The 27,649-nt window shown below is 35.9% G+C and overlaps 1 protein-coding gene across 1 annotated transcript in view; it reads right to left on the bottom strand.

Annotated features, from left to right (window-relative positions):
• LOC137653847 (uncharacterized) overlaps positions 1 to 27,649 on the bottom strand; it is an 829,144-nt gene that overhangs the window by 272,143 nt on the left and 529,352 nt on the right. Inside the window, exons 47-56 of the mRNA XM_068387498.1 lie at positions 25,396 to 25,574; positions 23,466 to 23,629; positions 22,553 to 22,743; positions 21,941 to 22,120; positions 20,049 to 20,167; positions 19,290 to 19,467; positions 17,925 to 18,017; positions 16,848 to 16,983; positions 16,038 to 16,192; positions 15,541 to 15,771 (exon numbers count right to left, since the gene is read on the bottom strand). Coding sequence (XP_068243599.1) covers positions 15,541 to 15,771; positions 16,038 to 16,192; positions 16,848 to 16,983; positions 17,925 to 18,017; positions 19,290 to 19,467; positions 20,049 to 20,167; positions 21,941 to 22,120; positions 22,553 to 22,743; positions 23,466 to 23,629; positions 25,396 to 25,574 — 1,626 coding nt within the window. The remainder of the gene's footprint in view (positions 1 to 15,540; positions 15,772 to 16,037; positions 16,193 to 16,847; positions 16,984 to 17,924; positions 18,018 to 19,289; positions 19,468 to 20,048; positions 20,168 to 21,940; positions 22,121 to 22,552; positions 22,744 to 23,465; positions 23,630 to 25,395; positions 25,575 to 27,649) is intronic.

The raw sequence follows: 27,649 nt of genomic DNA on the forward strand, positions 1-27,649 counted from the left end.
TCCAATACCTCAGCAGAGGCAGAGTTAGTCGAGAGTTGCGCTTGTTTTTAGACATATAGTAATTTCCTTTTATTAAGATTTCGTCCAGGTTTCACTGGCGTGTAGATTTCCTCCAATGTTTGATAAACTGTCCATATCACATACCCGTGTGTGTCATTGCATGTACGAGTGTGTGTGTGTGTGTCTATATATATATATATATATATATATATATATATATATATATATATATATATATATATATATATATATGTTTATATATAATATATATATATATATATATATATATATATAATCATTCTTACAAAGCTGGTCTTCATGAAAATAGAGTATTTTATTAATTTACTTTATTTGTGTATTTTAGAGATGTATAGCCAGCTCGTAAAGTGATAAGATTAAGTACTGTATGTAAATTAAATAAGACTTTGGTCATTCATTTAATTATATTTTCATTCAGTTTCCTATATGTAAACTTACGTTATTTTAATCAATTAACTTTTTATTTTACGTGGTTTAGTTACAAAGTCTTATGTATTCCTTGTAGGTATGCTGTATAACACACGAAGTATGAGCATGAGGTTAGAAAAGGCATGAAAATCCTAGATCAAGTTTATTCTTTTTTTTAATGTTACGAGAGGAAGGTGGGCGAAGTCAGCAGAGAGAGTTGCCTCACAAGCAACTTCAGTACCCCTTCTTCAATTACTAGACGTATTAAGTCAATACTAATAGGACCTAGCAATGCAAAGGAAGCAGAAGAGACCATGTCTATCCCTTTGAAAGAGCCAACGTCCGCCTGCCCTCTCTCCTCTAAAGTGTGCATGGTGTGTCCTCTCAAACGTGAAAAGGGATTTCTATCCAACGTATATCATGTATAGTGTTGTTCAAACGTTGGTGATATTATTGGGTGATTAGTTAGAAGTGTATTGTGTTATTGTAAGTACATTTAATATCATAAAGTTTTTGTAACTGGCCCTGCGAGATTTAGGTTAAACAGTGAAGCGTATTTATTTTGCTTAACCGTTTGGTAATCTTATGTGAGCCATAGGACGTAAGAGTATCAGTTAAATATAAGTAAGCGTAAATGTGATTTATTCTCTATAGTGTTAAAGTGTCAACTTTTTCATTAATTGTTAAAATTGAATATTTTTTCATAATTTAATTTCTAGTGAAACAAATGACTGTATAATTTCTTTAGAGTGTCTTTCTTTTTGTCTTAGACTCAGGTCTAGTTCTGATTTAAATTTTGAGTGAATTATTTTTGGTGTTAATTCTTTTGAATTGTTGTAACTTTCCATGGAATATATTTATTTTTGTAAAGTGTGTATTATTTCGATCACTAATATTTTTTTATCAGTACTTTGCTCAAATCCCCTGACTAGGAACCGAATTATGCGGTTGGTTTGAGAATAGTTTACGTAAAGTAATCATCCAGTTTTGTTTTCTGAGTTATGTAGAGACCTTTGGATATTCGGTGTTCATATATATTACCGTCTGGGAGTTGCGTAATTTTCTCAGATCTCGGTGGTATTTCTAGTATGTATCAGACTTGTGTAAAATAAAACAGGAGAGTTTTGGAGCTCGGGAATTTACGTAATTCGTTAGCCGTAATAATAATATATATATGACACTGGGGTGAAGAGACGTTCTGTATATATATAATTTGTCTTGCACTCCATATTCAGTGTGACCATTAAGTAAATCTATTTTCATTTTAGATGAGAGCAACTTAGAATAGTTTTTTCCATTTTGTAATGCATCGATACAAAGTATATTTCATATAATCAGTGAATGAACCATTTTGATTTCATGAAGAACAATTAAACCTTGATTTACTACAGGATTCATGAAAACATTTCCATATGGTGAATTATTCTAGTCACTAGTTTTCCCTATGAACAACACTTTTGCTATTTTCATCATCATTTTATAAAATATACCCCTGGGATATACTGTAGTAGTATGAATAGTAGATTAGAATAATTAATAATTGTATAGCATTCAAATAAACGCATTTCTTGATGTCATTTGGATTCCTAGAAAAATAAATTCCTTCTATGAAGAAGAAATAAAGGTGAGTATTGTTGCAATTAGTTTGCTTGCACTTTATTATGAAGTACAGTGAGTAATTTCTATATTAGTAAGGCCTACAGGATCAGAAGAAAATATATTTGTGGAAATGGATATTTTCGGGTTGTTTTGGGGATTTTTCATCATGAGTTTTGGAGATTTTTAGACTACCTCATCTGGCAACACTTCTCACTCACGATTCACAAGCCATTGAGAGCTGTAGCAGTAATGTAACTATAGAGGAATAAATGTATTCTAATAATACAAACATATTGAATCCCATAGAGAAGATTCGGCGAAGATGCTGGGATTGTCAATTACAACACTAATTCACTGATATTATTCCAGGTATGTGTAATGGCAGTAATCTTATTGATAACAAACATATCAACAGGGAAACCTATTCTCTGAAGTAACACTATTCTCCTTTTCTAAAGAGGGAACTTGAAAGAATTTTGGCAAACCTTTTGTCTTAAAATCATACCTAGCTCTGAATGTAAGCAAAACAGTTTTGATCATTACATATTCTCCAAAATTTACATCATGAGAAAGGGCTTGTAGTTCACTAATGTATTTTGCTGATGCTAACACTAACAGGAAAGGTCTTAACAGAAAGGTCTTCCAATGATTCAAAACGTGAACCATTTAGATACCGAAATATTACAATACATCTAAATTAAAATGAATTCCTCTAACTTCCAGAGTTTTTCTAAGCATTAAAAGCCCTAAATTCATTCACTATAATACCTGAAAATAATATAAAAAAACAATCCTTGATTTTTTATTATAGCATCAAGCTTAGATCTATAACCTTGAATTGTTGAAATGGAAGTTTAGTTTCATAAAAAAGGGAATGCGAAAATTTAATAATGTTATCCAAAGTAGTCCTAGCTACTGACACATTATTTGATCTGCATAAAAAAAAAAATAAACATTCAATTGCCTTTCATACATGTTATTAGTAAACTGGCTTTTGGAACCTAAGGCTGACAATCTAAAGGACTTCAAAAATCCTTTGTTCTGTAAAATACAGTTAAATGTAATATGGATGAGTTTTGATGTACCACCCTCGAAAGCAGTTGTCTGAGATTGGTTTTGTATGATAATATCGACACCCTCCGACAACAGAGGCCAAAGATCTGGAAACCGCATTTTTTTAGGCCAAATGGAAGCCACCAGAGGTATCCTGCAGTTCATACACACCCTGAACTTGTTTATCACAGATCAGTAAGGGTAAGTGATGGAAAAGCGTACAGATCTAAATTCAACCAGTACTGTATCTGAGATAACTAAAAGAGAAGGACTATTCCTCTCAAATTTCTCCATGTCAATAACACTTCTGCTATATGGTATAGATATTTTTACTGGGTTCCTCCTTTTCCTGGTATAAGCTGATGCAGTCAAAATTCCTAAAAACACTGCCACATACCTTACTATTGTTATATATTTTGTACTGTAATACTATATGCACTACGGGTATTAAGAGTAATGTTGCACAGTATTGCATTGTTAGAACATGTTTTAGCATTGTTCATAAGTGTAGTAGCGTATGTTATGAAGGATTTAGTCATTAATCAATTGTCCTAAAGTTAGGATGTGATTCTTCTTACTTTTGTATTGCAGTCGGATTCGATCTCTTTGAGAGCAATGCTCATTTTTGTTTTTTGTATGTATGTGTACGAGTTTTGTTTACGTATCTTCATTCGAGAGTCACAAGTTGTTTTGACAAGTCATAGAGCTAAGCAGCAATGTAAGCCTTTAACACATTAAATGTATTTTAAGAATACCAACGTATCATTAAACCCTAACAAGAAGAATCGGAGACATCGGATGAGATGTAGACCAACACTAATGAATGGATATTATTCCAGGTATGTATGAAGGGGCCATTCCATTTTGGTAACCAATACCATATCCAATAACTATTACCAGCAACCCCTGAGCCTGAAGGCACTTGAACATCGCTAGAAGTTCCAAGCAACTGATATGAATAGATTTTTTCATTGTTCACTTCCCTAACAGATGGAGAAAATCTAGAGTTGCACCCCATCCTTCCTGTAAAGCATTTATAAACAAAGGAAACTTCCTAGGATAACTAACAAGAATCGGGCTACCAGCTCAGTAATTGAAGTTAGTTCTCTATTGCTTGAATAGAAATTGTATCTAGATCTAATATCCTGTTCCAATTCCAAAACTCTCATCTTCAGGTGATTCATTACAATAACTTCTTTAAAGAAGTAATGGACCCTATTAGTTTCACCCCCATTAAAACTGACGCTAACTTCATCCTCTTGATTTTTTCTAAATAAAGAAAAGACTGAATCCTCTTTCCTGATGCAAAAATAAATAAGGCACTGTTGTTATTATCATTCCCTGATATATGGATGCCTTCATTGTTCAACGGATCATGATTAAATGGCCCGTGTAGGGGAGCGTCACTGGTGGCTTAATGGTGTCATTGCGCAGAGAAACATGTGATGCCTTGTGTAAGTCTGTCGGAATGAGTTGCTTTGCTGGGGCTTGAAAGTCTGGTGCCATGAAGTAAATTTTACCACAACATCACATGGGTACTGGAGATTGTCGGAGAAGGTTGTTGATGGAAAAAATTTGGCATGGATGACCAATATATCAACATACACCATTTCAGCTGCTGAGACTTCCAGGGTGTCCTTAGGAGTGGTCCTTAGTCCCAGGAAGACCCAGGGTACTCTGGATCCTTTTGTTGGGCTTCTGTCAAGACGTTGTAATCCAATCCCAGGTAAATAGCAGGCAATGTGTTTCTTGACAGGGCATCAGCAATGGGATTCATTTTCTTGGGACGTGTTGAAGGGTGCAATTGTATTCAGCCATGGCAGACATGCGGTTAACATGTGGACCAGGCGTCAGACTGTCGAGTGAGAATGACGAAGGGCATACCTTCCAGGAAGTGGCGAAAGTGGCGGACAGCCAAGTGCACTGCTAGAAATTCACGGCTGCAAGTAGAGCAGCCAGATTCCGCCTTGGACGGTTCTCTATTGAAGAAGGCGAATGAGCGGGACAAGCCATTGACCACCTGCTCGAGTACTGCCCAAACAGCGACATCTCTGGCATCGGTGGAGTGAAGGAGATGTGCTTACGGCACAGGAAAAGTGATAGCAGCAGTATTTGATAGGGAATTCTTTGCATTGCAAAATTGAATGAGACACCACTTCAGGTCTTTTGGCTTGCCCTTGAGGGATGTGTAGAGGAGGGCAAGAGTTGCCGAAATGGCTGGCAGGAAACGGTGGTAATAGCTGATCATGCGCAAGAATTCTTACAGTGCTTTGACAGTTGAGGGCGTGGGGGTATTCTGAAGGTCTGCTGCCTTTTCAGGGAGGGAGTAGACTCCTTCAGGAATAATGCAGTGCACTAAGAACGGTACTTCCTTGGCGCCAAAGATACACCTGTCGTACCCAACTACAAGCCTGGCCACCAAGAATAGAAGGCCTCTTCAACCTTAGCTTACATATTGTACAGTTGTACAGTAGGCTGACTTGATTATTAGACACTGGCTACGTTTTAAGTCGGTAGTGAAGTGTTCGATACCTGTAGGTGTATTATATGCATTATATGTATATATATATATATATATATATATATATATATATATATATATATATATACATATATATATATATATATATATATATATATATATATATATATATATATATTTACATACATATATATATATATATATATATATACATATATATATATATATATATATATATATATATATATATATATATATATATATTCTGTATATTCTTTAAAGCCACTATTAATGAGAAAAAAGCAACAATTCTCTGCTGACCCTTTTGATGTAATCGAAAATCGAATTCTGTTCTTCCACTTCATTGGTACGTCCATCTCTTTTTGAGATCTCTAAGCATGATTTGCATTTCATTTTCTAGTTTACGGTGTAGCAACAATAACCTGCTAAGTAATTTGTAACAGGATAAACACCACTATAGCCTTCAATATCATGTTTTGTTACTTTAGTAACAATAACAAAAGATAAGTCTCTTTCAATATCATTCATGTTCTCCCAATTCATCACAAATTTTTTTATGCGTGATATTTTCCCCTGAAATGGTAAGGTCATGTTCATTACTGATTTATTTCTAATTTTCTTTTCTCATTCAAACATGTGCCAGACTGATAAGTTATAATTCCCACCACCAAACTGACAACATTCCCCAAACCTGGATTCCAAATGATCAGACTGAAATTTTCCAGGATGAATATATATCAAACTAAGTTCTTCCTTATACAATATGTGGCCATTTCGGCAATAGCATGTGTTGTTTGCTTTAAGGCATTGAATGTATATCTTTTCCATTTTCCTCAAAAAATTTCTCCCAAGTATCTAATCAATTAATAAAATTTAACAAGAAATTATATTTCATATAATTTTCATCACACATAGGTGGGGTAGATTATTTCATTACAAATTCTTATCCCTTTGGACATTAACTTTTCATGAACCATTGACCACTAAATCCAAAAAATAATCTCTATAAAATGTGTATACCATCACAATTAGACAATTGTTTCTCATTACTTGAATAACATATTCATTAAAAATTTTAAGAACGAAATATAAATTTTGTTTTTCAAATGTGGATGGCCGTAATGCTTCAACTGTTAACTTATAATATTGTTTTAACAGTAAATCTGACTCTACTAAATACAAATATTCTAATGACTTCCAGGGAACAAAGAGTACTCTTGGTTCGTTGCAAATCTTGCTAAATGAAAATACCATTGTTTTCCGATAATCCTTAAGACCCAACCAGTTATTTCTTACACACTTCAGTATGTGTACTGTGTCAAACATGAAAAACAGAGGGTCTGCAATTTGCAGCTGAATGTGGGTAAACTATAGACAGCTGTGGTGGGGTTACAAAATATGACATTGTATTTCCCTTTATCGTAATAGTATCTGTAATGACACAGATTACTTTAAATCTGTTTTTCCAAATTTCTGACACCATCTTTTTATTTGTCTACTTTACCGAAGGAGAAAATTTTATATTTCAAAAACTGTAAAAAATAAAACTCGAAATCTGGAGGGCTTTATCAATTTCCCATCGATCATAATAAAAACATTTTGTAATAAAGATTAAAGCCCCTACCAATAGACTGACATTCATTGTCTTTGTATAGTTACATCATTTGGCAATTCAAGTACATACATTTTTAATAAAACTGAAATCACATGACTCGTAATGTCCTTGGACAAACACACATCTATATATATATATATATATATATATATATATATATATATATATATATATATATATATATATATATAAGCCATATATATTTTTGATATATTAATGTCTGGATTCTCTTAACGACCTCGGGATCAGAGCCCCAGGCGAAATCACACAAAGACAAGAGCTTGGCTCCGGCCGGGAATCGAACCCTGGTCGGCAAGCTTATATAGACAGTGACTAACCCACTTGGCCACGAAGAAAGATAAAAGTCAATGACAATTCTACTATACTTATACCTGTCGAATTCAGGTATTTTGTACTGAGAATTGAAATCAACCCATCTTCACCATCGTAGCTAATTGGTAGTTTGTTACTTGGCATTCAATTAATGATAAATTTTGCACATTTTTACGTGTTTTTCATATTCAAATAAGCCATATATATTTTTGATATATTAATGTCTGGATTCTCTTAACGACCTCGGGATCAGAGCCCCAGGCGAAATCACACAAAGACAAGAGCTTGGCTCCGGCCGGGAATCGAACCCTGGTCGGCAAGCTTATATAGACAGTGACTAACCCACTTGGCCACGAAGAAAGATAAAAGTCAATGACAATTCTACTATACTTATACCTGTCGAATTCAGGTATTTTGTACTTAGAATTGAAATCAACCCATCTTCACCATCGTAGCTAATTGGTAGTTTGTTACTTGGCATTCAATTAATGATAAATTTTGCACATTTTTACGTGTTTTTCATATTCAAATAAGCCATATATATTTTTGATATATTAATGTCTGGATTCTCTTAACGACCTCGGGATCAGAGCCCCAGGCGAAATCACACAAAGACAAGAGCTTGGCTCCGGCCGGGAATCGAACCCTGGTCGGCAAGCTTATATAGACAGTGACTAACCCACTTGGCCACGAAGAAAGATAAAAGTCAATGACAATTCTACTATACTTATACCTGTCGAATTCAGGTATTTTGTACTTAGAATTGAAATCAACCCATCTTCACCATCGTAGCTAATTGGTAGTTTGTTACTTGGCATTCAATTAATGATAAATTTTGCACATTTTTACGTGTTTTTCATATTCAAATAAGCCATATATATTTTTGATATATTAATGTCTGGATTCTCTTAATGACCTCGGGATCAGAGCCCCAGGCGAAATCACACAAAGACAAGAGCTTGGCTCCGGCCGGGAATCGAACCCTGGTCGGCAAGCTTATATAGACAGTGACTAACCCACTTGGCCACGAAGAAAGATAAAAGTCAATGACAATTCGATTCCCGGAGCCAAGCTCTTGTCTTTGTGTGATTTCGCCTGGGGCTCTGATCCCGAGGTCGTTAAGAGAATCCAGACATTAATATATCAAAAATATATATATGGCTTATTTGAATATGAAAAACACGTAAAAATGTGCAATATTTATCATTAATTGAATGCCAAGTAACAAACTACCAATTAGCTACGATGGTGAAGATGGGTTGATTTCAATTCTAAGTACAAAATACCTGAATTCGACAGGTATAAGTATAGTAGAATTGTCATTGACTTTTATCTTTCTTCGTGGCCAAGTGGGTTAGTCACTGTCTATATAAGCTTGCCGACCAGGGTTCGATTCCCGGCCGGAGCCAAGCTCTTGTCTTTGTGTGATTTCGCCTGGGGCTCTGATCCCGAGGTCGTTAAGAGAATCCAGACATTAATATATCAAAAATATATATGGCTTATTTGAATATGAAAAACACGTAAAAATGTGCAAAATTTATCATTAATTGAATGCCAAGTAACAAACTACCAATTAGCTACGATGGTGAAGATGGGTTGATTTCAATTCTAAGTACAAATTACCTGAATTCGACAGGTATAAGTATAGTAGAATTGTCATTGACTTTTATCTTTCTTCGTGGCCAAGTGGGTTAGTCACTGTCTATATAAGCTTGCCGACCAGGGTTCGATTCCCGGCCGGAGCCAAGCTCTTGTCTTTGTGTGATTTCGCCTGGGGCTCTGATCCCGAGGTCGTTAAGAGAATCCAGACATTAATATATCAAAAATATATATGGCTTATTTGAATATGAAAAACACGTAAAAATGTGCAAAATTTATCATTAATTGAATGCCAAGTAACAAACTACCAATTAGCTACGATGGTGAAGATGGGTTGATTTCAATTCTAAGTACAAAATACCTGAATTCGACAGGTATAAGTATAGTAGAATTGTCATTGACTTTTATCTTTCTTCGTGGCCAAGTGGGTTAGTCACTGTCTATATAAGCTTGCCGACCAGGGTTCGATTCCCGGCCGGAGCCAAGCTCTTGTCTTTGTGTGATTTCACCTGGGGCTCTGATCCCGAGGTCGTTAAGAGAATCCAGACATTAATATATCAAAAATATATATGGCTTATTTGAATATGAAAAACACGTAAAAATGTGCAAAATTTATCATTAATTGAATGCCAAGTAACAAACTACCAATTAGCTACGATGGTGAAGATGGGTTGATTTCAATTCTAAGTACAAAATACCTGAATTCGACAGGTATAAGTATAGTAGAATTGTCATTGACTTTTATCTTTCTTCGTGGCCAAGTGGGTTAGTCACTGTCTATATAAGCTTGCCGACCAGGGTTCGATTCCCGGCCGGAGCCAAGCTCTTGTCTTTGTGTGATTTCGCCTGGGGCTCTGATCCCGAGGTCGTTAAGAGAATCCAGACATTAATATATCAAAAATATATATGGCTTATTTGAATATGAAAAACACGTAAAAATGTGCAAAATTTATCGTTAATTGAATACCAAGTAACAAACTACCAATTAGCTACGATGGTGAAGATGGGTTGATTTCAATTCTAAGTACAAAATACCTGAATTCGACAGGTATAAGTATAGTAGAATTGTCATTGACTTTTATCTTTCTTCGTGGCCAAGTGGGTTAGTCACTGTCTATATAAGCTTGCCGACCAGGGTTCGATTCCCGGCCGGAGCCAAGCTCTTGTCTTTGTGTGATTTCGCCTGGGGCTCTGATCCCGAGGTCGTTAAGAGAATCCAGACATTAATATATCAAAAATATATATGGCTTATTTGAATATGAAAAACACGTAAAAATGTGCAAAATTTATCATTAATTGAATGCCAAGTAACAAACTACCAATTAGCTACGATGGTGAAGATGGGTTGATTTCAATTCTAAGTACAAAATACCTGAATTCGACAGGTATAAGTATAGTAGAATTGTCATTGACTTTTATCTTTCTTCGTGACCAAGTGGGTTAGTCACTGTTTATATAAGCTTGCCGACCAGGGTTCGATTCCCGGCCGGAGCCAAGCTCTTGTCTTTGTGTGATTTCGCCTGGGGCTCTGATCCCGAGGTCGTTAAGAGAATCCAGACATTAATATATCAAAAATATATATGGCTTATTTGAATAAGAAAAAACACGTAAAAATATGCAAAATTTATCATATATATATATATATATATATATATATATATATATATATATATATATATATATGTGTGTGTGTGTGTGTGTGCGTGTGTGTGTGTGTGTATGTGTGTATGTAAGAGAGAGAGAGAGAGAGAGAGAGAGAGAGAAAACTGCTCAATATATTACAAAAATACCGGGTGATTTGCGGTTAGTTGACAATCATCGTTTTTTATGTTCATGGGCCATTTATTTTTTCCTTCATATTCAGGAAACTTGAAAATATTACCTTCTGGTTCCTTGTTTTAATTTACCTTACATTTAGGTACACAACACATGAACAGCATTGTACTACAGTTCCACCAGGGTGGAAAGCTGCACGAAATCAAGCAGTGATTCACCAAACAACACTATTGTTCAACAGTTTTCAATTACTTTAAGATTTTTTTTTTCAAATTCTATAAAAATCCTTTAGTATGTTGTCAAATAGTCACTTGAAATTCACCAATATCTGTATCTATTTTCAATAGCTTTAAATTGAAAAAGTACATCTAACATCACCATATCCTCTAATCTGAAATGACCTGGGTAAACTAACGGGGCAATTTTTCCAACCTACATTTTATACATATTAGGAATTAAATGTCCAAGTGAAGAAGCCTTCTCTCTCGGGGGCTACACTACAAGGCCGTTCAGTTATAGGCAGTCGAGCACGATGCATAGGGAACGGAGGTGTTCCTCTTTGGAGGAAGAGAACACAACTGTGTCGTCCACGTAACATACACATAAGGGGAGGTCCCCTAGGATGCCATCCATGAGGCGTTGATAAGTGGCCTCAGCATTACAAAGTCCAAAAAAAAGTGTAATTGAAGGTGTATGTACCGATGAGGGTGGTGATGGCGGTTTTGGGGATATCTTCTAGGTTCATGGGCACCTGATAATACCCCTTCAGGAGGTCGAGCATGGAGAAAACCTTCGCTTTGTGCAAGTAGGAGGTCACGTCGGTGATGTTTGGGAGGGGGTAGTTTTCCGGTTCTACCTGCATGTCCAGGTGCCTGTAATCCCCAAACGGACGTAGAAAAACAGCTTTCTTCATGATGATGGGTAAGGATGACAACCAGGGGCTTGAGGCATTTTGGTAAAGATCCATTTCTTCATTTTGGTGAACATTAGTTCAGCATCTACCAAAGGATCCAGTGCAGAGGACTGAATCTGGCGAATATTAGGGGCCCCGTCGTCTTGATATGGTGATAAATACAGTGTTTGGTGGGAATCGTAGGAATTTGATGAAGTTCTGGATGGAAAACTTCCAGGTACGACGCAAGGAAGTGGGCGTAGGCATCAAAAGGTGTGCTGATGTGGAAAACAAGGTCGGAGTCAGCGGTTGGAGAGGTGTCGAGGAGTACGAGTCCACGTTGACTAACCGTCGGTGAGCAACATCGACCAGGAGGTGAAAATGTGAGAGGAAATTTGCACCAAGGATTGGCAATGTGACGTCAGCAACGAGAAATTTCCAGTTACATTTGTCGCTTCCAAACAAGAATGTGAGGGTTTCATAATTGGACATGGGTATTGAAGACCCATTGTCAGATACCAGGTGAACGTCATTAAACTTAGACAGACTACCTCGTGTCCTGGAGAGTGGCCTTGGCAGAAGAAAACAGCAAGCACCCGTGTCTACCGAAAATCGCACACCCATACCTGCATCATGTAAAAAGAAAAGATTGGTGACAGGGGAGGCCACTGCCGCAAGCGATGACCTACTTATATGTTTTTGGGCCACTGACAACTATTCGCACATTTATTCGCAGCAGCCCTGAATTTGGAGTGGTAGTAGAATAACTGCAGCCAATGTTGGTACTGCTCCTGGAGGTATGTTTTGAAGGCATCGTACGCTATTGGGGTATTCCCTAGGTCACAAAGCCAATCTGATAGTTCCGGGAAAGTATCCTCAGGGATTGCTACGAGAACATAGTCTGCTTTGGCTCTTGAGTGAGTCACACCCTTAATGCGAAATTGGGATTCGGTGCTCTGACTCCAGGCAAATGCCTCTGTACTAGCAAAGGGCGGTAGTTTCACGGTGTGGCGGTGATAGTGGAGTCAGTATCGGAGGGTGGCATCATCAAAAAGTAAGACAGAGCAGTGAGGGGAAAGGCGGGAGGGAGCTGGACACTAAGGTAATCATCAATCTGCGGAGGCGCCAGTTAGGTGATAACTGAGAGGCGAGGTGAATACAACTAACTTTATTTCAATGGATCATGAGTTTATATACTAGCCATTCCAAGCACAAAAATTCAAACACAATGTTTCATGAAAATGCAGGGTTAAAAAATTATCAGTGCAAGGGGGGAGCGACATTAATAGTAATAAAAAAAACAGATATACAATTACAGTGTACAAGCATGTGTGATACACGTGTGGTACACTACATTGAACTGGGTTCACTGTTAAATGAAACATGCTTGAACCAAAAAACCACACTATTCTACCAAAACCATAAAAAATTCACATCATTATATACATAACAGGATGTTGATAATGGAATGCCTATTGCCGTACTATCAGATCCGGTATCTCAAACACCCACAAGAGGTTCAAAGGTGCGAGCCGGAAAAAGAAACTAGCAAAGGATACACAAATAAAATATTTATTTACAGTCTTTTCTGGATTTCCCCTGAAGCAAAGGGAATGCAAAACTTAGTAATGGCATACATGAAATTTAAACTAATGGGTAATTTAAGTATGATGCTTAAAGTGGTCAACTATTCATTATCCTTATTACTTGCTAAACTACAACACTAGTTGGAAAAGCAGGATGCTATATGCCCAGGGGCTCCAACAGGGAAAATAATGCAGTGAGGAAAGGAAACGAAGAAAAATAAAATATTTTAGGAAGAGCAATTTTAAAACAAATATCTCCTATATAAACTATAGAAAACTTTAACAGAACAAGAGGAAGAGAAATAAGATAAAGTGGTGTGCCCGAGTGTACGCTCAATCAAGGGAACTCTAACCCAAGACAGTGAAAAACCATGGTACAGAGGCTATGGCACTACCCAAGATTAAAGCACAATGGTTTGATTTTGGAGTGTCCTTCTCCTAGAAGACCTGCTTACCACAGCGTAAGAGTCTCTTCTACCCTTACAAAGAGGAAAGTAGCCACTGAACTATTACAGTGCAGTAAGAAGAATTGTTTGGTAATATCAGTGTTTTCAGGTGTATGAGGACAGAAAAGAATATGGAAAGAATGGGCCAGACTATTTGGTGTGTGTATGTGTAGGCAAAGGGAAAATGAGCCGTAACCAGAGAGAAGGATCCAATGTAGTACTGTCTGGCCAGTCAAAAGACCCCATAACTCCCTATCGGTAGTATCTCAACGGGTGGCTGGTGCCCTGGCCAACCTACTACCAACTTACTACCTTGGCTGAGGAGAACTGAAAAAAGGAAATATAAGTGAACAAACTTCCTTCAAATATGAAAACAAATACATTCACATGGATGTATGCACTACTCTAACCAACATAAAAAGAAATTCTAGAAGACAACACAATCAATAGTAAATTTAACTGCAAAAGCACCCAATTCATTGAGGAGGCGAATCTAAATAACCACTGTTAAAGTTGTATTCAAATAGCTAACAAGTGATTGATAATTAGTGCCTCTGTAAACTGCTTTAATGTACTTCATTCCCCTGCTACTTTACCTCGAAAACCAGCGTTCAACTAAGGATATGCTACTTTATGTTCAAATACTCATAAAAACAGATTATTTATGGTTAAAAAAAAAAAAAACTTTTTAGAAACTCCTGAAGCCACTAATACGGGAAAAAACAACTTCTGTTTGAGAGACAGCAATGTAACAGACTGGAGACTGATTACAGTAGATCAGGCCTAGTCTCCCCATGATTTACCATTGGTCACTAGATGCCATCTTGGTGGCCAGGTGGTGTGGTCTCATAAAGGGAAGACCTGGTCATTTCCACCTTGGGGGTAACATCGCCGTAGAGTCAGATTCTAAGACACAGCAATATGAACATCAGGAGAGGTGCATGAAAATAAATCTTTTTAATACATGCTTGAGAGCATCCTCAATATAATTTTGATATACCTTGAAGAGGGGAAATAACCACTTTTCCATCTTGCTGAGGTGTGCATTTACTTACACACCAATAGCAATAATGCCTAAGACAGACATTAAAATTCAGATTTGTGTGAGTTAAAACTTAAATCGCACATTTCACAATTAAGACCAGCAGATTTTTGCATTAATAAAGAAATCATAACTGCAAAATGGCACGATACAGGTCAAAATATGGATAGCAATTTCTTTTTCCTTTGTTATTTCCTTAAAGAAGTTTAAAAGAGAGAATGAAAATATGTAAGAATTCACAGAATTGGACCGTTAGCAATAAAGGGAATTATTTATGATGAAATAATTCCTTGACCACTGAGAGAATCCATGAGAAATCATTTGAGTATTAGTTATTGCCACCTATTCCCTTTCTTACTGGTTTCAATAGTAGAGTATTATCTATCATAAACAATGACCATCTGAAAAACTTTGGTACTTTAAACTTGTATATGGTGTGGTTTCTTACCCAAAAAACTAACCATTTCCTTATACTAATGGTTTTTTCTTTGCTTATTGACATAGGCCTTTCATTCTCTATTTAGTACACAAATACAAATGCTAAGTTTTTCATCTATTTTTTTCTATCAACTTACCTCATAATACTAAAAAAGAAAGTGCTAAAAAATTCCCACCTAGGACATAAGAATAGAATTAACAAATGTCTTACTCCATTGATGTGATCGTAGGCTGCCATGGCTCGCACCCACTTGCAAAGCCCCTCTGCAGCACTGGAAGCCTTGGCCACCGCTACAGGATCGAACTCTGGAAGCTTCACATATTCTCTGTTGATTTTGTCCATCACTCCTTCCGCAATGTTGTCCTTGTCATACTCGCGAAGTTGTTGCAAGAAAGTCAGGTCCCCTAAGAGACGTTTACTGGGACCCCAGTAATCTAAAGTCTTTGAAAATTGGAACGGAAACACAATTACATCTTTTGTTTTCCCTATTTCATATTCAATGCTTAATGACGATTTTCAAAGTCGAAGACAGAAATAGCATGTCAACTATATTATTTGTATAATCATAATAAGAGACTATAAAATTATGATCATATTTCTGATAGACTTGCCTGGATTCGTTAAAACTCTTAAAACAAGTAATGGTTATAAATGGTTATAGATGTGTTTGAGATGCAGACAAACAAACAGAAAATAAAGATGCTTACTACTTTGACCGAGTTGCTTTTCACTTTTTCAGGCTTGACCTCCAGCATGACACAAACAGCAGCCATTACTAGTTTAATGGCATTAGGTGGGTTTTTCATGCTCTTGACTACTGTGATGTCTGCAGGCTTCAAGGTATTGAGAGCTTCAATGGCCTCTACAGAGAGAAAAAAAAATAAATAAACAAGATAGGGGAAGTAATGTAAATATCTCAAATGTTTATCATTGCAAATTCCAAAATGCAGTATAGTTTGGCACATATCAGTACAGGTTAGGGGTTTACAACCTACAAACTATGAGCAAACACACTGAATTAACCTTGTTCTGTACAGTCTAAATGATAATTTAGCCATATCTTGTATTTGTGCAGCAAATAGGATGTAAAATTCTGCTAAAATGTGTTTATTATCAGTATCATTCCTGAAAAAAATTAATAAAATTATGTTTTCAAAAACAATAAATTAATTTTCAAAATCTAATAAAACTATGCAATAAATACATCTATTCTGTGAAATATTTTTTGTCTTATGTTGCATCTAATGAGTAATTTTGGTAATATTTTCTCATTAACAAAAACTTGATTCTTTAAATAGAGTTAACTATCTAAATACTGACCTTAAGTTCATTGCTATTCATTCTTTATAATGAAAAGCAATGTCATTTTAAAAATTAGAAATGAAAATTTTAAAAAGATGTATATATTACCCTTTGTTTCTACTGGAAATATGCCTACATATGCAGTGTTAAAGTAAACATCACTAGGAATATCCGAGGAGAGACAAAAGTATTTAATGATAAAGTTTCTCTCTCACCGTAGAGGGCAGGCAAAGCTTGGTTCAGTTCTGCTTGGCATTCCTCTTTCAGCGCTTGAGCGTTGGCTGCATGAACGCCAGCTTCTTCTTCTTCCACTTGCACAAGCTTACGACGATCCTCAACTTCCAATGATTCCTGGAGAGGGAGTTTGGTTGTAAACCATTCTATACTGTTCTGTCTGGTCTTTGGAAGCTGACTTTAATACTAGTTTGTTGGAAAAATACTTTCGGTCTGTCAAATTCCTTATCACTGATCATCTTATTTATCCCCAGCACCATCGTTTGATTAACTAGATGTGCATACCAAATAATTCCATCCAACCTTTGCATTAAACTTTAGAATTTCGAACCTGATGCAAATGGTGTTTTATTGATAAGATCCTATTTCATGGTTTATATCTAGATTCCAATTTTCAGGCGTATAACATTCTGATTCTCAATAAGGGTAGCTGCTTGGCCTGTGATTATATTAATGACAATGATAATGAGGAGGATGATGATAACCATAAATCGAAGTAGAATAAACATTGAATAACATATCTTTTTCCACATATGTAAGAATTATGTGTTAATGATGATATAAATATAAGATTCAATAATCAGTTCTATTTTTCCAAAAAAATATTACATAGGATTTATCTGAGAAATACTTGCACAAAGCTAGTTTGACTTTGCAATTCCAACTTAATACGTGAATGATAAAGATTTGTTACATTTGTATATAATTAGCTCTGCCTCTGTAAAGCAACAATGTCTTACATTATCAGTCATAGAGTAAGGGTAACACCTCAGTGGATTTACCGCCCCCCCCCCCCCAAAAAAAAAAATATATCACACTTACATTTGCATGTGATTGAAGACTTGCTGATAATTGCTTGTAAGTTTATTTGAAAATAAGTAAAATGTAGCTATATAAACAATATAGCAACAAATATTCTATTTTCTTTTCAAAAAAGGTAAATTTTCAACGCACCACAGACATAGAACTATTGGCCAATATCACTTATTACCTTTATTCACTTTGCAAGGGGTCACAGAAATAGTGAAGTAAATATTTACCATAGATGTCATACTAACCTCTTCAATAAGAGCCATCATTCTTGAAACATCCCGAGCTGCTTCATCAATCTGAGGGCCAAGTGAAGCTAACAAGTCTTGCATCACAGAAATCTAAAGAAAAAAAAAGGAATGTAATAAATATTCATTAATATGCAAGACTGATATCTAAAATCATTGGCACAAATACAGCCTAAAATCAAAGATTATCCTTTAGAGCCAAATTGGCATAAAAAAGAATTGACATCTATCCCCTAGAATTGCCATCCCGCCACCCCTCCTTTCTCAATAAACAAATAGCTATCAAAATATAAAAATTACAGCCAACTAAATTACAGCTAGGAGTCAAGGTTCCAGCTTGCCTGGGATTATATCTGTTAACCACAACTTTTGCAGGTTTTAAAGACCAAGAGACTTTCTAAATGACAAATTAAAGCCTTATGGTAGAGATAACAAGGTTAGCCAACCTATGTAAAAAGAAAAAAATTGGAAGAGTTAAGGAGACGGCATATGAGAAATTGAAAGGGCATAGAAATTAATCAAATATACACATCACTTCTTTTCATTAGTCACCGAAGGACTTACAAGCATCGTTGTGTAGAGAGGATAGTCTACAAAAAAGAAAAAAAAATCCTATAAACACATTTCTTCTTTTCATTATTGTACAACGAGGATAATCTACAATATGTCCATATAAAATAGACTGATAGGATATCGGACAAAAGCAGGAGGATGTAAAAGGGAGAAAAGAAGTTAAACTATAAAGATGAAAGAATTGTATACGTTTTCAGTACACTACTAAAGATGTTTGTGAGATCTGTTACTACTAAACTTAATCGTTAACGTTCAGGATATTCAAGACAAGAGGCTATTGGTGTGAAATCCTGATTTTGGCCAATGGGATTCCAAATGTACACAGAGAAAGGTGAAAGATCTCTACTTCCTCTTCAGGAAAGTGTTTTAAGGCGCAACGACTGCACAGCAAAGGCATTCATAAACTAAACTGCTTTGTATTAAACGAACTATTCTTCACTATGGATGTTAAAGAATAAATTTGACCCAAAGCTAAAATGTTTGAGAAAATAATAAACAATTGTGGTTTTAGGTTTACTTTGACAATTATAGTAATAAGAATTGGATACATTGTATAATGTGATCTTGATCGAATTAGAAAATATATTAAAATAGGGTGATAACATCACATCACCAATTAACTAGACACTGCAACTGAGAGAGACTGCTTACATAACACTCTGATAAACAGTGAAAGGAAAAATATATCCCTCCAAAAAATTACACGAAACGCTACGCGCGACAAAAATAGTACACGCAATTACCTAGAATTCTGTATAAACATATAATCTTATTCTTTGTTGATTACTGTACCTGAGATGCTGCAAATGAAAGCTTATCAAGACCAGAGAGATACTTCTTCTTAAGATTGGAAGTGTTTGCCTGCCGAGTGGTGAAAAGCCCACGAAACTCTTCCAGGAGCTGTAGGTAGCTTGCTGGAGTTACTGAAGGGCACCAGATCCCACTATTTATTATTTCTTCATTCACCTTCCTGTGAATATGTGGAAAGAAAGTGGTTGCTTCTTTCTACTGGCAATTAAAATTACAATTTAGTCTAATTAAATCTTGTAAATTTTGTCTAAATATTAAACTGAAATAAATATTGAAAATATCTAAGACATCTATAGAAAATGAAACTGAAAAACAAAAAGAGGCAAAAACAGTAATAGAAATATCTTTTATAATTTCTGTTGGTTTTTTGTTATTTCATTTTGCGCTATATCAGATCACTCAACTTTTATTCAGTATAAACAAAAATTGTTTTACTTACAGAGAAATTAGATTATTCTTTAAGGGGGCTAAATCTCTTGTGAATTATGAAATATAAAGGTTTTACCAATTTGTGAAATATGATTTTACATATTCTTAGCCACATATCAGTGCTTGTGATATCTGACGTACCTGTGTGTACGCGTGTTTGTGTTTTAAAGAGAAATAATGTTGTAATGAGAACTCTCCCTTACATATTCACACAGTTATACCAGTCCTATTTGCAGATAAAGGAGGAGAGTTCAAAGTATTGAAATAAAAACTGAGAAATCACAACAAGTAAATAGCCTCACGACTTCTTACCTAGCCTTCTGATGTATGGTCGTGGCAGCAGTAATAACTGAATCCTTAACGGACCGCCTCAAGGGTACCTCGTTCAGGTAATGTTCTCCAACTTTCACAAGGGCCTCCTGAGGCCACGGCTGTTAATGATGTAAACAAAAATAAGAATTTGAGAAAAAATTATAAAAATCGTGAAAAATAAGATAAGAGTACAGTAATGACAATAGCAAAAGTAAAAGCTTAATGATAAAATCAATTTTTTTGTATCTTTCCTACCCATACAAGCCTCCCCAAGTGAGCTATTTCTGCCCCTTCACTACTTCCAATGGATGATGTAGATGTTTTGGCGTGCTTGCAAACGACGAGGACTTACCTCAAGAAACGGTTTCATATTATGAGACGTGGAATATCGGGTGCCAAAAAATGAGCAGAAGTAATGGACAAGGGTGAATAGCACCTCTTTTCCCTATTCATATATGGAATTTCAATGAGAAACCTTTGTAAGATCAACCTCGCACCAATAATAATTTAGAAGGGTGCACTGTGCTCTACAGAGCGTTGTTTCAAGTGTTCATCCTAATGCTTGGATGTTAATTTTAGCATTGAATAAAAGCCTTGCCATCTAAAGGCGGTCATGATATTCGAGATGAACAAAAGTACAAGGACTAGAACGAGCGATTGAAAATATTGTTTTAATGCATATTGATAAATATTGTTTGTGTAGAGTATTTTACTTTTGATTGTCAATAAAAAAAAAAAACTTTTACATATTTCTTTTTTTTTATTCTAGCAGATGTTCCAGTAACATGATTATCATCATTAATAAATAAATACGTACTTGGAGATTATTATTATTATTATTATTATTATTATTATTATTATTATTATTATTATCATTATTATTATTATTATTATTATTAAATGCTAAGCTACAACCCTAGTTGGAAAAGCAGGATGCTATAAGCCCAGGGGCCCCAACAGGGAAAATAGCCCAGTGAGGAAAAGAAACAAGGAAATATAAAATATTTTAAGAAGAGTAACAATATTAAAATAAATATTTTCTATATAAACTATAAAAACTTTAACAAAACAAGAGGGAGAGAAACTAGATAGAAAAGTGTGCCCGAGTGTACCCCCAAGCAAGAGAACTCTAGCCAAAGACAGTGGAAGACCATGGTACAGAGGCTATGACACTACCCAATACTAGAGAACAATGGTTTGATTTTGGAGTGTCCTCCTAGAAGAGCTGCTTACCATAGCTAAAGAGTCTCTTCTACTCTTACCAAGAGGAAAGTAGCCACAGACCAATTACATTGCAGTAGTTAAAGCCTTGGGTGAAGAAGAATTGTTTAGTAATCTCAGTGTTGTCAGGTGTATGAGGACAGAGGAGAATCTGTAAAGAATAGGTCAGACTATTCGGTGTATGTGTAGGCAGAGCGAAAGAACTGTAACCAGAGAGAAGGATCCAATGTAGTACTGTCTAGCCAGTCAAAGGACCCCATAACTCTCTAGCGGTAGTATCTCAACGGGCAGCTGGTGCCCTGGCCAACCTACTACCTATAAGCAATAGACCATTTATTTACAAAATAAACTTCTATGGGATAGTCCCTGACATTTTGCCAGGAGCTCATTATTCCCTCATTAATGAGCTATATGATAAGCGGCACTTGGGAATCAAAATATTGTACCAGGAATAAACACTAATGGAAATAATCTTACCTGGAATCAAAATACTGGGAATCCAATAACCGAAAAAAAGAAAGAAAAAAAAACGAATCAACATACCAAGACTCAACATTGACATAAGTCAACTTCAGCAACAAAGCAATACGAACATCAGAGGAAATTCATAAAAATAATAAAAGTAAACAGAAATTTTAGTCTCAGAATTCCTTCAAACGACCTTCACGTACCTTATAATAATCCATTGTGAGACGAGTGGTAAAAGCCGGATACTGGGAGAGAATCTGTGTCAAAGACGTACATGGGGAAGTTGTGATGACAACATGAACCAAATCAGCAACCCTCTGGATGAGCTCCTTCCACAAATCCCCATCATTTGAGCCTCTGTCCTCAGCAAACAGTCGCAGTCTCTGCTCAATAAGTTCAACAAAGATTATTACTTTGAATAAGTGATATATATCAAATACAATATCAATTACTCTAATCTTATATCAAGAAATTATTGAATGGTGTTGACTGGCTGACTATACGCCTTGTACAGACTGATTTTCGTCATTTGGTACCCATTAATAATATTGTTTATCTGATAATATCAACTGATATTGGCTACCTATTCAACAATAACTGCTGTTGACTAATACTGATCTACATGTTACTGATCGCACATTATACTTAGCTACTATAAACTAAGACCACTCACACGAAATGAATTATCTTTAAAAAGTCTAATAAGGTATGCAGGTAAGATGTCAAATAAAAACTGCAATAGAAGAGTAAGCAACATTGATGAAACCTGAAATGATGAAATATTAAGGAATATATTACAAAAAAATTCTACAAACATCCATCAGATAGCTGAGGTCCTCGGGAGGGAGAACATTTGGGATATCGCCAGTGAGGATGAGAGTATTCAGCAGGTGAAGGACAGGAGGATGGTGCAGGGTAGTATCTCCTAACAATATGACAGTAGCACATTCTTCCACTCCAGCAGTTAGCACAGCCTCCTTCAGTGCCAGCCGGATATCAGTGTAATCTTGGGAAAAACAATGATTTTTCTGTAAGTACTCTAGGAATCTATTTTTTTCACTAATTCATGCTGAATCATTCAAAATAAAAATCAAAAGTTTCATATTTGCTTCCTTGCCAAGAATCCTTCAATCTTAATAATATTTCTATTGCAAAATGAAATTGCAGTGTAGTTTCCTTTCAAACACATAGATCAAATCTTTAATTTTACATAACCTTTACTCTTCTATAGCAGCTGAAGCTGTTATAGAGAAACATCTATTCCAAAACTTTATAACCTTCTGTAACTAAATAATAGATAAGTTTTTTTCAAGAATAATACTGCAATTTATTTGACAATAGAAACTAGAAAATCGCTTTATTTAATTCATTAGACACCACACCAAAACTTCTTTAAGACATCAAATGATTCTCAAATACCAAGAATTTAATAAGATACTAAAAATATTCCATAACCATCAAAGATCCTCCACATCATGATTATTGTATATACTTTTAAGTCCAAGTCTGAATGTATTCATAGTGTTGTATTTTATATTGCTTGCTTTCTTTAAATGTTGTGAGTTGCCTGAATATTTCAATAAATTTGAGTTCACACTCATGTTTCTTTCCTATTCTTTTTACGCTATACGTCTTCATAACATCGACTAACAAATATTTATTAACAAATTACAATTTTAATTAGAAAACCAACCACTTATTTGATAACATAAGCAGAAAATATCTCACCATTTGTATCGTCAACTTCCGGGCTAATCAGCTTATGTCCACATATATGAGCAGCTAGACGAGTCAAGGAACGTCTTCCAGAGCCACCTACACCAACCAAGAGCAAATGGCCCCCTTTGCGACATAGTGCACGACACGCCCTGGACACATGGTCAACAACATACCTGAAGATTCCAGATCAATCAAATTAATCAAAGAAATAAATATCTTATGAAACGGGGATCTTTAATTTGAATAATTTTCAAAATATATTTCAATGACATATGAAAGCTTGATCCTGTAATTATGAATAACATTCTATGATTATAGCTTTTGGCTTCTTACTGATTTCAGAAATCTAGCTATGATTTGGCAAATGGATCACTAAAGAAAATAACTGATATTAGCTATTTTGTATCACCTTATTATCCTTAAAGATCTGTGATAATTGATAAATGAGGGAAACCAATGTTGATGCATTAACTCTTCCAAGGTATAAATAGCACAGCTATGAACAAGAGTATTTTGAAGATTAATGTATGGAAATAAATAGTCCTCAGCAAGGCCAAACAATTCCTAAAAGCACGACTTCCACTTGCTCAATTGGAGTCAGAAACCATACCAATGTATGACATAAATATAAAAAATCTTCAAAGTAATTTGTATTTTTTCTAGCCATAGTCCTTTAATTAGGGAGATTCCTTTGACCCAAGCTGGAATCGGTCATTAAAGTTGGCGTTATCCAAATGGTGAAGGTATGGCCCCTTAAGTAGAGAAGGATTACTTATGATTCTTCAATCAAGATAGAAGGGTGGTTAAGGTGGGAAGTTAGATTTAAGAACGTGAGGTTTGTATAACTAGGAGAAATACAAATCACTTGGGAAAAATTCATTTGTTCCTATGTGACATACAAACTTTCATCCTGTAATTAGGGAAGACTCGCCGCTTGGAGGGTTGGAAGTCCTCTGGAACCAAAACTGGAAAGTTCTAATTATTCATTGCAAATGTACACCCCTTGATCCGTGGAGAAGTAGAGCGTGGATCGCTGACACTCCCTATCTGTTTTCCATAAGGATGAAAAACTGATAGAATCTGGGATGTAGCCGTGAAAAGTACTAGACCAGCCAAAAGGAACCATTCCCCAAAAACTTCCTTAGGTCAAACTTGTCATCCATAGCCTGCACAGTCGCAGCACAAGGGTCTTAAGCCTCAGAAGGGGAGCGGTAAACACTAGTGGTTCCCGGTGCACCAACAAAGCCTGAAAAACAAGCTGATGTTGATCGACAATCTCCTAACACCTGCAGCATATTCTCCGGGGACCAATGCAGGGGTGTATGCACAGGGGTGGCCACAGCAGTTACACCTCCTGATGAGATATCAGCCTATGTTTTCTTGGGCGTTGCCCAGTTCGATTCCGATGAGCATATGCATGCCACTGCACTGGAGGCCACAATAGACACCAGGAATATGGGGATGCATGCAAACAGACATGACCCTACATGAAGCACAGAGGAAGTGAGGATCTACAGCCAACTTCACCAGGAAGCAGTTTCAGCGTCCATCTTTCCCGCAGAGAAGTTCTTGCTTCCATTCAATATCCAACAACCACACTCTAAATAAGAGAAAGAATTAACAGTTTTGATAAGAGTTGTTTTGTGTATCTACACACTTCAGCGGCCAAAGCAAATGTAAGTCTTCTCTGGCTGTAGGGGGCTTCTCACCCCGCACCCTCACCAGTCAGATAAATGCTCATTATCCAATTTCAACAACCGATTCTAGCACGCACCAAAGAAATCTACCTAAATAAAGGGCGACAGTTTGTATGCCACGTAGGAGCAAATGTTACTTGTGCCAAGATTTTAGCAACAGTAATGTGATGACTAAGATTTGTAAGATCATTCACTGGACATATAATAAGTTAATGAAACTATTGCTCTGACAATTAACATACCTGAATGTGACAAGCTTGAGGGGAGCTGAATTATTGTCATTGTATTCCTGAATAAAAACATTTATATTTTGTTGAATCAGAGAGGCATCATTTAGTTCCTCATAACGTCTCTCTGTAGGACGAATGTCGGAATTACCCATAATTCCCCAGCATACTCGTTCCATACATGCCTCAGTCACCTGCCAATCAACAATAACAATGAATTTGGGAATTAACATAATTTTAACAATAAAATAGTGCTTAACAAACAAAATAGGTGAATTATTCAAAGAATACTATTCATATGTAAACGTCATACAATTCCTAAAAGCAAAGAGCTCCATTAGGATGGTATAATGAAAATTTTTGGAAATAATTTGTATTTTTCCTAATTATACAAACCTTGAGCTATTTACAGTGGAGTTATATTTCAGCAACAGCTGAAACAAGCCATAAGACTTTTAAGCGAGGTGTAACTACCCGCTGCTAGTTAGGTAGGGGGGGGGGCAGAGATAGACCGGTCACCCAGCTCACACTTACACTAGTAACAATAAATCCAATTGAAATTGCAGGTGATAGAAGGACCAGTATGTGTGAATAGTTCAAGGTTTGTATAGAAAAATACAAATTATTTCCAAATTTTTCTTTTGCTGTTGCAATATATACAAACCCTTTTGCTATTCATAGTGGAGACTCACCATAAGGTGTGTGGAAATCCCCAACCAACTGGCTGATAACTGTCCCGTAGTGATGCTCTGTGCTTCACATGAGCTGTTTAGAGGCAACCTGTCACCTCGCTAACTTTCGAATATGTGGAGTGCTTAACACCCAGAGCAATTTGTACGAAGGTGGTAGAACTAAGCATTATAACTTGACCAGATAAGATCAATATTGGAACTAAACTTCACACTTATCCTAGTCATTGGCCAACTCCCCCTCTCTATAAGGATGGGGACATGACAAACACAACAGATTTTAGACCATTGCCTTATTGCCTTATTCTATGTTTGGGTTCCCCCTGGTCCCTCAGTGTGAGGCACCTCGTATATCCCCCAGAGAGTTGCTTATGCATCTTCCGGTGTATTTTGCATCTTCCAGTCTTGGATGGTCTGGGATGCATCTTAGGTGTTTATCGAGCTTATTATTAAACACATCTACCCTCACTCCTGATATGTTTCTTAGATGAGCTGGCAGCGCATTAAATAGTCGCTGCATTATCGATGCTGGTGCGTAGTGGATTAATGTCCTGTGTGCCATCCTTAGTTTTCCTGGTATAGTTTTGGGCACTATTAATCTACCTCGGCTTGCTCTTTCTAATATTTTTCACTCCATGATGTTTTCAGTAATTCCTTCGATTTGTTTCCATGCTTGTACTATCATGTAGCATTCCCTTCTCCTTTCTAGACTGTATAATTTAAAAATTGCAGTCTTTCCCAGTAGTCAAGGTCCTTAACTTCTTCTATTCTAGCAGTAAAAGACTTTTGTACACTCTCTATTTGTGCAATATCCTTTTGGTAGTGTGGGTACCATATCACATTGCAGTACTCGAGTGTTCTACGTACATAAGTTTTGTACAGCATAATTATGTGTTCAGCTTTTCTTGTTTTAAAGTGTCTGAATAGCATTCCCATTTTTGCTTTACATTTAGCCAACAGTGTTGCTATTTGGTCGTTGCATAACATATTCCTGTTTAACATTACACCAAGGTCTTAAATTGCTTCCTGTATGCATATACCATTCTTTCTCTGTTTCCATAATTTATTGATTCAAAATTATCGGAGTTAAATACCATACTATTTATCTCCGCCCATTCATATATTTTGTTTAGATCTCTTTGTAATGAGTTCCTTACTTCATCACAAGTAATTTCTCTACTTATTCTTCTCACTACAGAGTCTTTAACATTACAGTCTATGTCTGAGATCATAATAACAAACAGCAGTGCAGCTAATGCCGTACCCTGTGGAACGCCAGATATTACCTGAGCTTCATCTGATTTCTCGTCATTTGCAACCACTATCTGTTTTCTGTTTTGTAGAAATTCTTTTATCCATTTTCCTATCTTTCCCACAATATTATGCTTTCTCATTTTTTTCTCTAATATATTATGGTCTACCTTGTCAAAGGCTTTTGCAAAAATCTAGATAGATCGCATCTGTGTCTTTTTGATTTATCATATTTTTATATATGTTTTATAGTGTGCTATCAGTTGGGTTTGTGTACTTTTTCCGGGCACAAAACCGTGTTGACCTATATTAAATAAATCATTTTTAAC

Source organism: Palaemon carinicauda, chromosome 14 (genome assembly GCF_036898095.1).
Source record: "Palaemon carinicauda isolate YSFRI2023 chromosome 14, ASM3689809v2, whole genome shotgun sequence".
NCBI lineage: Eukaryota > Metazoa > Arthropoda > Malacostraca > Decapoda > Palaemonidae > Palaemon > Palaemon carinicauda.